General features: G+C 35.9%; 1 protein-coding gene across 1 annotated transcript in view; it reads left to right on the forward strand.

Annotated features, from left to right (window-relative positions):
* Positions 1-10886, forward strand: part of RAB1A (RAB1A, member RAS oncogene family) — a 28415-nt gene extending 17529 nt beyond the window's left edge. Inside the window, exons 3-6 of the mRNA XM_065929048.1 lie at positions 3816-3911; positions 8076-8171; positions 9590-9721; positions 10066-10886. Coding sequence (XP_065785120.1) covers positions 3816-3911; positions 8076-8171; positions 9590-9721; positions 10066-10263 — 522 coding nt within the window. The 3' untranslated portion in view covers positions 10264-10886. The remainder of the gene's footprint in view (positions 1-3815; positions 3912-8075; positions 8172-9589; positions 9722-10065) is intronic.
* Positions 10887-11553: the final 667 nt, after the last annotated feature.

The raw sequence follows: 11553 nt of genomic DNA on the forward strand, positions 1-11553 counted from the left end.
AAAAAGTATATGGAGGAAGAGGTGATAGTCTCAATATATAAAGCACATTTATACACTAGTAAGGAAAGGATAGTTGTCCTAATGGAAAAAAGAATGAATGCATGAGTGGGCAGTTTACAGAAGAAGAAATACAAATTGCCAGTAAATATGAAAAAATGTTCAGTTTTATTTGTAATTAAAGGACTTAAAAATTTCTTTTTGTTTAGTTGCTCAGCTGTGTCCAACTCTTTGTGACCCCATGGACTGTAGCCCACCAGGCTCCTCTGTCCATGGAATTCTCCAGGCCAGAATACTGGAGTGGGTTGCCATTCCCTTCTCCAGGGAATCTGACTAGGGATCGAGCCCAGGTCTCTTGCATTACAGGCTGATTCTTTACTGTCAAAATTAGACAATACTTTATATTTATTAGAGTGACAAGTATTAAAATTAAGAATAATTCCTAGTATTAAATCAGTAATCTGGGTGGGTGGGAAGAAGCTAGCATCTCTTGAGGAAAATGGCTGTAGCCTGAGGTATTTGTGCTTCAAAGAAAATCCTTTCCAGATTCCTACTGACCTAAGTCACAGGTTTTCAGTATTACCTACACAGAATGAGCCAGGAAGCATTTTAAAAATACTGATTCTCAGATCCCTAAAATAGATTCAAGCTGTAACAAGTATGATTAAGAAATGTATAATAAGCTTTGAGAGCACAGAAGGAAGAATCTCTTAACTACTGGCCAAGGAATTTTAAGAATGTTTGGACAATCAGTGTTGCCTGAACTCAAATTTGAAAAATGGATAAAAATTCCCAACTTGCCCATGGGCTGGGGAGTTAGGGGGATAAAGCTTGGGGAGAAAGGGGGAGAAAGAGATACTGAGGATTTGGACAGTTGAAATGGGAATCGCAGTGGCTCAGAGGCATGCAAGTAAGGGTCATTTTGGGGTATATAAGAATTGTATTAATAATAGCATTTATAAGTTTTTCTAACAAAGCACTTGGCATGTTCTAGTGCTGAATGTTGTTCTCTATCCATTTTCTATAGTATGTGATACTTACTTGAAAATTTAAATTTAAAAAAGGAATATCTGATGATGAGTATTTTGTCAAATTGCATTCAGTGCTTTAAAAATATCCTTTTACCCAGTGATTCTGTTTATGGCGAAATGTGAATATATGTGAAGGATAAGTCAACATAGCTATCTCTAGCCACTTGGAACTCTGATCACATTTTACACTTTGCTTTAGCCATCTTTGTCTCAGTGTCATATACCCATCTGATTCAGCATTATCAAGACTTGCCCACACTCGTTTCATTTAGTCCTTTTTCTCCTTCTTTTTGTTCGAGTGCAAATGTGTCATTTCCCCTTACATACTTATTATTTAATATAGGGTTTCCCTGATCTCACATGGTAAAGAATCTATCTGCAATGCAGGGGATCTGGGTTCCATCCCTAGGTTGAAGATTCCCCTGAAGAAGGAAATGGCAACCCACTTCAGTATTCTTGCCTGGAGAATCCCATGGACAGAGTAGTCTGGCAGGCTATAGTCCTCAGCGTTGCAGAGTCAGACATGACTGAGTAACTAATGTACATACTTTATCATATAAAAAAATTTGTTGACTTACAAAATAAATTTTCCTGATTGTTTTAAAAAGTGTGGTGTTAGTTTGAATCACAATTCAAAACATGGTTCACACAGACTTATCACATAGAGAACAGACTTGTGGTTGCCCATGGTGGGGAGGGGAGGATGGAGAAGGATGGGAGTGGGAGTTTGGGGTTAGCAAATGCAAACTTTTATATATAGAATGGAAAAACAAGGTCCTACTGTATAGCACAGAGAACTATATTGAGTTTCCTGTGATAAACCGTAATGGAAAAGAATATGTATGTTATTATTCAGTTTTGTATGTATAACTGAATCACTTTGCTCTGTAGCAGAAATTAACACAACATTGTAAAGCAATGTTCATACTTTCATTTCGTTGTTTTGCTGCTTAGTCTTTTAAGAGTTTTTCCAACTCCTCACTTCCACCTCCTCCTTTTTTATTTATGTATTTTTCGTGTCACTTTCTTTTTGCAGAAACTGGGGCAGTTGTCCTATAAATTGTCCAACATTTTAGGTTTGTCACTTTGCTTCTCTGTGGTGTCTTTAAACTTGTCCCTCCTGTTTCTGTAATTGGAAGTAAGCCCCAGAGCAGTGCTTTATCTATCATTATCGTAGTTGGGAGTCCCTTGTGATTATTTTAAATTTAAATAAAATTGAATGGAATAAAAAATTCAGTTCCTTGTTCCCACTAGCCACATGGAGCTACTGGCTCCTATATTGACAGTCACAGCCTATAGAACCTTTCTGTCATCAAAGAAAGTTCTTTTTAACAGTGCTACTCTTAATAGATTTAGGCTTGATTGAGCCTAAATCCATCTTTGTTAGCAAAGTACTTCCTAGGTGGTGCTTTATGCCTGATGATTGTACAGTGGGGTTACGTGGTGAAAGTGTGATATCTCCATTTACATATCTTTTCACTTAAAGAAAAAAACAATTTTGTTTTCATTGTGAGTAAAATAATTGTAATAGGTACTTGAGGGGAAAAACGGGTGTAATTTTAAAAGTTTAGCCTTGGGTTAACTGTTGTTCACACAAAAACTTACACACAAGTGTCCATAGCAGCATTATTGATAATAGCTAAAATGTAGAAACCACCCAGATGCCCATGAACTGATAAATAAGATGTAGTATATCTATACAGTGTACTATTTTTCAGCCATAAAAAGGAATGAAGTACTGATTCATGCTGTAACATGACTGGGGCTTCCCTGGTGGCTCTGTGGCAAAGAATCTGCCTGCCAGTGCAGGAGAGACAGGTTCGATCCCTGGTCCAGGAAGACCCCACATGCTGTGGAGCAACTAAGCCCATTGCGCCACAAGTACTGAGCCTGTGCTCTGCAACAAGAGAAGCCACTGCAAAGAGAATACCCCCATGCACTTGAACTAGAGAACAGCCACCACTCACCACAACTAGAGAAAAACCAGACCCAGCACAGCCAAAAATAAAATAAATTGTGTGTGTCTGTGTGTGTGTATATATATATATTTAAAAAAAACAAAGACTGAACCTTGAAAAGTTTATGCTGAGTGAAAGAAGCCAAACACAAAAGTTCACATTGTATGATTCCATTCATATGAGGTATCCAAAATAGACAAATCTGTGGAAACATAGATTAGTAGTTTCCAGAGTCTAGGGGGAGAGGAAGAAATCTGACTGCTGCTGGGTATAGGGTTTTCTTTTGGAGTGAAGAAAATGTTTTGGAATTAAAATAGTTGTGATGGTTTCATAGTCTTCTGAATATACTAAAAACCACTGAGTTGTATATTCTAAAGGGGTGAATTTTATGTATATGAATTATATCTCAATTTTAAAAGTCATAAATTGACTTCAAAAAGAATTTCAGAAGAGGGACATGATCCATAGGTTTGTGTTGAATAAACTGAATAACCAGTGAGGGTGGAGGAGCAAGAATTCTGCTGATTAGCAAATTAGAAAAATCATTCATAATCATTCAAAATATAAAACCTTGTCTGTATGATATATGTAAAGAATTTGCCAAGAGATGATTGGAAAACTAAAGAATAGCTATTGGGAAAAAAGTCTTAAACCATTATTAAATAGCACTTTGTCTTCAGAATGTGAACTGAGTGCAGGAGCAGGATGGAGTGGCTGTTCTCAGATTGTTATGTCTTACAAACTTTATCAGCTTTCTGGATAAAAGTTAACATATTTCTCATTTACTCTGTTGAGCATTCATTTTAATTGTTAACTTTTTTCCCTTTAGGATGATACATATACAGAAAGCTACATCAGCACAATTGGTGTGGATTTCAAAATAAGAACTATAGAGTTAGATGGGAAAACAATCAAACTTCAAATAGTAAGTAATTTTTGGACTGGAAATTTTTTGTAAATTATTTTGGTAAATTTAGAATATTTGTTATTTGTAATATGTTAAAATGAAAGTATCTTAGGAATCATTCATCTGTGACAGAATGGTAGAGTAAGAATTGTTTAGATTGAAAGTGATTTAAGATTACCTTCTTCATTGAATTTTCTGTTCATAGAGTTGAGAAATACATGTTTTAAGTCAAACCTGGTCCTAGTTCTTTTTCTTGCACTTTTATCAGTGAGGTCTGTGGGGTCTAAGTTGATGTTTGTTTACTTTGTCTTATAGAGGAAGCATACTGAGCAGTTTTCATATGTCTTTTATTGTGCTGAATACTCTGGATCCAGGAAAAACCTAGGAGAGGTTCTTCATATTTGTTTTAGTTGAGTATTTATTAGATAGTATGTTCCAACGCTGTAGAAATGTAGAATTTTATTGGAAGGGAATTTAGCTTTTCTTACATATTTTACAGCTCAGAAAATGGATTCTGAGAGATTTAATGACTTGCCTACCATTAGTAGAAGAACCAAGTGACCCATAGCTCTGTTTTCAGTATATTGTGTTCCTGTGCCATCCTCACTCCCTTACCCATCCTTAAAACCCCAACACTGAATTAAAAATATGCAGTTGTAGTAGAAACTTAACATAGGTCTGGGTACTACCAGGATGCACATACCTTTGGTCTTTAAAAGAAAAATCTCAGGTATCTTTTAGAATTGGCTCTTACTATGAGGTAACATGGAAAACAAGTGACTGCTCTTTTTATGGAATTGATAACACCCTGCACTGGAAGGAATTCTGAATTTGGAGTCAGAAAACTTGGATTTGTTGTGTTCATTCTGCTGTTTATTAGTTGGAGAGTCATGGGTTTAACTTAACTTCAGCCTTTTTCCTGAGGCTCAGTTTCTTACCTCTAAAATGAGTGTGATGATACTTGACTTACTAATAGGTAGTTGTGAGAACCAAACCTATAGTTTAAGTAGTTGTGAGAACCAAATTTATAGTTTTGTGTATGTATATATGTTAAATCTGTGTAAAAACTCTTTGCAGCTGCCTAATCAAAATTAATTTCTGTTGAGAGCCTGCCATTTAGATTGATCTTATCACAACCTGTCATTCCTTTTTGGAAGCATGTTTTCAGAACTTTTTACAATTTAGGTTACTCCTTTGTAAGTGCCACTTATTAAAATATGATTCCTAAAATCAAATATAAGATAGTATCTGGCCAGTGTGGACTACATGGGGTAAGTTTTCTATTGATTTGGTCTCTGAATTTCATTTTTTTCCTCTCAGACTTTAGGGACTCTTGCCATTTTCTCATCATTGGCCCATACAAGGACATAAAAAGAAAGCCTGAGTTTACTACATTTGCTATCTCAGTAGCTATTTTACCTACTAGTTTGGGTCTTAAGGTTTTGGTTTGTTTTTTGTTTAAGTCTTACATTTTGTGACTAGGGCATTAAAAATCTAAATGCAAGATTTTACTTTTAACCCTGCTACATTTCACCTTGTCTGGCTGGAATTACCCTTTCATGTTTTCCAGGTCTTTAAAAAAATGATTGGGTTTATCTATATTTTAATTATTTTTTCTGCTTTTCCTGTTCAAGTGTGCCATCAGGGTCTTTATCACAGTTGGTGATTACAAAACATTCAGCACTGCAGGGCGTGTATGGAGTCCAGTCCCATGAAAGGCCTCTTTCTGTGAATGTTGATTTTTTTCTTTTTTTTTTTTACGGAAATGCTCACATTGCACAGTTATTCAGATAGGTTCAAGGTTGCAGGGATGGATGAAACATAGCCCCATAGGGGATCCCATTTCAGTAGGAGAGACACAGCAGGGAAAATCAGTTTACCTCGTGATTATGAGGGGTAATGAGGATTATGTACATAAAGGGTGATCAGTTACAGAGGGAAGGTAATGTTAGGATGTAGAGTCAGGAGAGTTTTCAGAGTGGCAAGAAGATAGCAGAAATTTTACTCTTTGGATGCCGTTGCTTAACTACAATTCTTTAACATGTATTCAGAAATAGTTTCTTCCTGTTCTTGTCCTATCCTTGTGAAAGGGGTTGGTTAGTGGTGGTGAAGAGAAGGGAATTAACATTTTATTGAGTAGCTAGTATAATGAGGTATTGTGCTAGGCATTTTATAAACATTATTTCATTTAAACTTAGCAGTTTCATAAAGTAGTGGTATCTGGAATTTATGGATGAAGAAACTGTAATAACTAGGAACCTAAATTTAATGTTTTGAAGTCAAATTGACTTTGCTCTAGAGATCCTGCTTCTCCAAGGGTATCCTGAAAGACTTGAGGCTCCCTACTGATGGTCTTCTGACTCTAATAAGCTAGTACTTTGGGTGAAAAAGGTAGCTTTTGCTTGTTTTAGATGAACAAGTGTTAACATATTACTTTATTTATTACTTCATTATTATTTTTCCTCCTTGGAGTATGTTAAAGTGGTTATTGACATGATATTTTACTACAAAAATATTAACTATGCATCTATTTTACTATGTAACCACCGTTACCACTTCTAACAAAACGTACACTAATGCCTTAAAAAAAATTTTTTTTTTTAACTTTTTGTTTTGGGGTATAGCCAATTAACAATGTTGTGGTAGTTTCAAGTGGACAGCAAAAGGAGTCAGCCATACATATATATGTATCCGTTCTCCAGACTCCGCTCCCATCCAGGCTGCCACATAACACTGAGCAGAGTTCCATGTGCTGCACAGTAGGTCCTTATTGGTTACCCATTTTACATACAGCAGTGATACTAATGCCTTAATGTTATCGAATAGTCAGTCTGTATTTAAACTTCCCCAGAATTGCAGCTTACTTTTAACAGCTCTGTTGACTGGGTCTTAGAGGTCTTAGAAAAGGAAGTGATTTCACTCAGTGCTCCTGAACTTTTCTTTTCCTTTTTTTTTTTTTTTTTTTTTGCCATTTAGGACACTAGTGGGGAGCAATGTCAAGTTCACATATATATTCCAGAACTTTACAACTTCCCACGAAAGGCTATTTCATCATAATCTCCACTTGTATTAGGCTACAAGTCTATCTTCTGTTTTTTTAATGGCTAACCATTAAGTAACCGTTCAGTTATTTTCCCATCAATCAAGTATTAAGTTTTAGTGGGGTGTGTGCTAGGTTGCTTCCATTTTGTCTGACTCTGTGTGACCCTATGAACTAGAGCCTGCCAGGCTTCTTTGTCCATAGGATTCTCGGGCAAGAATACTGGAGTGGGTTGACATTTCCTCCTCCAGGGGACACAACTGAAGGATCTAACCTGCATCTCTTATGTCTCTTTGCCACTAGTGTCAGCTGGGAAGCCTGTTAGTGGAGTAGGTAGCTTTTCTAAAAAAAAAAAAAAAAAAGAAAAGAAAAATTTTTTTTTAAAGGGAAAGGTCATTATTTAGGAGCAATTGAAACAAAATTCTCATTGGGCTTGTTAAAATCATGGTTTTTAAAATGAGTTTACCTGATATTTTTTAATAGTTTTAACTCCGAACTTTAATGTGGCAGTGTATTTGTTTCCACTGTTGGAGCCTAAATGGTTGAAGTGTGGTAAATTGCTCTTAAAATGAATTTTATAAAAGTATTTGGAATCATCTTCCTTACATTGTTTTCCCTAGGATTAAAATAATTGTTCCTGAGATGGCTAAAGTGCTGTCTTGACTGATAGTTACCTGAATTAGGTCCTTTCAGTGTTTCCCATGATGATAAAATGTGCTAGCAAGAGATTTTTGTCTTATGTTTGATGAGAGTTGTAATGTGTTAGCAGGGGCACTAGACCAGTAGATTTGCTAATATCAAGTCAGCCCATCTTTGCATTCATAGTGTAAGCTTGGCACAGTGCTAAAGGCTATTGAGTATATGAAAAGTATGACATAGTTGCTGATCAGAGGGCTTATAATTTACAATATTGGTAGCATTAACTGCAAGCTAAATTAGACTCTGCCTTCTTTTTTGAACCTTCAGATATTTGGCAGTTTCTTTGTGATTTAGTAGTGTGAGCACAGAGAGCTAATGTTCCCATAGCAAATCCTGGTAATCCACAACTATGTAAACTAAACTGTTCTCCCTCCTCCTTGCCTCCTTTTCCCCAACTCTTGTTTTAATGGAATTGTTTGGATTTCTTGATTATTTTATGATAGTGGGACACAGCGGGCCAAGAAAGATTTCGAACAATCACCTCCAGTTATTACAGAGGAGCCCATGGCATCATAGTTGTGTATGATGTGACAGATCAGGTAAGTTCCAGGAGAAAATTGTGTTTCACTAACAATGTAGTAAGTTATTATTTGATTAAATATCACACTATTTTTACTTTGCATACAAGCTATGAGTATTATTTATATAGCAGACTTTGTCCACCCCAAATGAAGTGAATGATACAAAAACATTTATCTTAAACCAGTTATCTTTTAAGAACAGGTACAGTGTTATTTTTTCTCCCCTACATCATTTGAATACCTAATAAACTGGTCAACCCAAATTTCCTATTTTCCTTTAGTAAACAGAAAATTTAGTAATTGGATTTACATTTGCTTTCAAGGGACCCAAATTATATTTATTATCAATTAAACCATTTTGTCAAGAGTTTGTAGGGAACTGGGATTGTTTGGCTCATATTGTGTGCTTGGTGATAGGTGTTGAAATTTGCCTGGTAGTTAGACCTGTTGGAACTGCCAAAAGTAAGATTAGGGGTCTCTGCCTATGGAGACCCCTAATGTGGTTCAGAAATAGGGATGAGCTTTGAGGAACATTTTAAGACGACAGTGAATATCTAAAGATAAGCTTGTTGAAAGAAGGTAGGGGGATGTGAAGAATAGTCTAAGAATGTGGTTCAAAGGCAGTAATTGTTCTTTTGATCAGAAAGTTAGAAAATTTCAGGGTCCTTCTTTTGCCTGCCAAGGAGTGAAAGATGAACTTTGAAATTACAATGTATAATTCTTGTAGAAAATGTTCATGAAAATTACAATGTATAATTCTTATAGCAAATGTTCAATCCCCATAGGATTCTCGGGCAAGAATACTGGAGTGGGTTGACATTTCCTCCTCTTGCCAAGGAGTGAAATATGAAATCAGAGCTAATTAGGAGATTACTAGAATTATAAGACTTCAGATTCAACACCATTAGGAGTACTGGGTGATAAAACATGAAATCATTGCTAGTTATAAATCTCAAGTCATTTCCTTGTAATATTTAAAATGGAAATTTTCCTCCCTTAAATATGACTGGAAAACAAGTATCTTTATGTTGGATCCATTTATTTAATAACTTGTGACATCTCTAGTGGTTAACAGTTAGGCTACCTTATTCATAAGCCAGAATTTTGTCACATTGAAAAACTAGGTTTTGTCGTGCATATAAATAGCATATTCCAAAACAATGGGATTTGCCTGAGCTATAGTTTAACTCTGCGCTGTATTTCCCTCTCAAATAAGGCATTGTCATCCTCAAGCTTTCAAATTCTGTATTCTTATTCATATAAATATGTATCAAAGTGTCTGTTCACTTCTTTCCCAGCATTAAGAGTTCTTTTTTAATAGCTATATTGTCTCACTAGCTCTTCTTAGGTCAGGAGAGACACTTCTGTTTATCATTTGCTTCATTAGAATAGTTATGTTCAGAACTATATTATCACTCTTTAAATTGTCTTTTTAGGAGTCCTTCAATAATGTTAAACAGTGGCTGCAGGAAATAGATCGTTATGCCAGTGAAAATGTCAACAAGTTGTTGGTAGGGAACAAATGTGATCTGACCACAAAGAAAGTAGTAGACTACACAACAGCAAAGGTATGTTTCAAGTTTGACTTTCAGACTGAATTGGAAGGTGCTGAATTTGAATTTTATATGGGTATAGAGTCACACAATGGCTGCAGCCAACTTAGCTTTTATTGTTAAGTTTTCCAACCAGAGATTGAACCCATGCCCCCGTAATTGCAGGCACGAAGTCTTCACCACTGGACTGCCAGGGAAGTCCCCACCTTAACTTTTAAAAATACATGCACTGGAAACTTTGACAATGATAATTCGTGCATTCTCTTATCTGAGTTCAGTAAACTTAAGTCATTCATCATTCCTTATTTCAGATGGTGAAAAAGATTTTTCAATTAATTTTGCCTTACATATTCTCTTAGGAATTTGCTGATTCCCTTGGAATTCCATTTTTGGAAACCAGTGCTAAGAATGCAACGAATGTAGAACAGTCTTTCATGACGATGGCAGCTGAGATAAAAAAGCGAATGGGTCCTGGAGCAACAGCTGGTGGTGCCGAGAAGTCCAATGTTAAAATTCAGAGCACTCCGGTCAAGCAGTCAGGTGGAGGTTGCTGCTAAAATTTGCCTCCGTCCTTTTCTCACAGCAATGAATTTGCAATCTGAACCCAAGTGAAAAAAACAAAATTGCCTGAATTGTACTGTATGTAGCTGCACTACAACAGATTCTTACCGTCTCCACAAAGGTCAGAGATTGTAAATGGTCAATACTGACTTTTTTTTTATTCCCTTGACTCAAGACAGCTAACTTCATTTTCAGAACTGTTTTAAACCTTTGTGTGCTGGTTTATAAAATAATGTGTGTAATCCTTGTTGCTTTCCTGATACCAGACTGTTTCCCGTGGTTGGTTAGAATATATTTTGTTTTGATGTTTATATTGGCATGTTTAGATGTCAGGTTTAGTCTTCTGAAGATGAAGTTCAGCCATTTTGTATCAAACAGCACAACCAGTGTCTGTCACTTTCCATGCATAAAGTTTAGTGAGATGTTATATGTAAGATCTGATTTGCTAGTTCTTCCTTGTAGAGTTATAAACGGAAAGATTACACTATCTGATTAATAGTTTCTTCATACTCTGCATATAATTTGTGGCTGCAGAATATTGTAATTTGTTGCACACTATGTAACAAAACAACTGAAGATATGTTTAATAAATATTGTACTTATTGGAAGTAATATCAAACTGTATGGTGAATAAGTATTGTTTTAATTCTTATGGCTAAAGGGAAATAGAGCCTTGCATTATACTCAAAACAGCCATTTGTGTGTGCAACCAGGGCATTGTAGACCTATTTTAGAGCAGCATCCAATATGCTTTCCAGATAATATACCCAGTAAATGACCTAGGGAGGCTTCTGTGCTGCACAGGGATTTAACCAAGCTTAGTGGTTCAGGGAGATTAAATTGTATGAAAATAAGTTTTAGAATGTATGCTACCTAGCCTATTATCGCTGATCCTTCTCTAGAACCATTTGAAATGGCTTCATTGATCAACACTTGATTCTTCTGTGGTAGAGGTGGAAAACACCACCTTTCCTTAATTGGCAGACTAACACGTGTGCTAATATTGTTTCTTCCATGTTTAGAGTCTGATGTCAGCTGTTTTATCCTCCACAATTGTATACCTTAGGTTGGAGGCGAGTTAAAGCATTTAAGTAGGAAGCAGGACATTTACTACTTGCCCTAATATGTCCCTTAAAGTTAGCTGAAAACATGAATGCTGGGTGGGAGTGATAAATGAGAGAAATATTTATTTCAGTCGAATTTTGCACATGTGAAAATTTTGTTAATTAGGACCTGAAAGATCCTAGGGTTTGTTTTTATTGTGGGGGAACAAAAATCTTTTGCTA

This window comes from Muntiacus reevesi, chromosome 3 (assembly GCF_963930625.1).
Source record: "Muntiacus reevesi chromosome 3, mMunRee1.1, whole genome shotgun sequence".
In the NCBI taxonomy this organism is placed as follows: domain Eukaryota; kingdom Metazoa; phylum Chordata; class Mammalia; order Artiodactyla; family Cervidae; genus Muntiacus; species Muntiacus reevesi.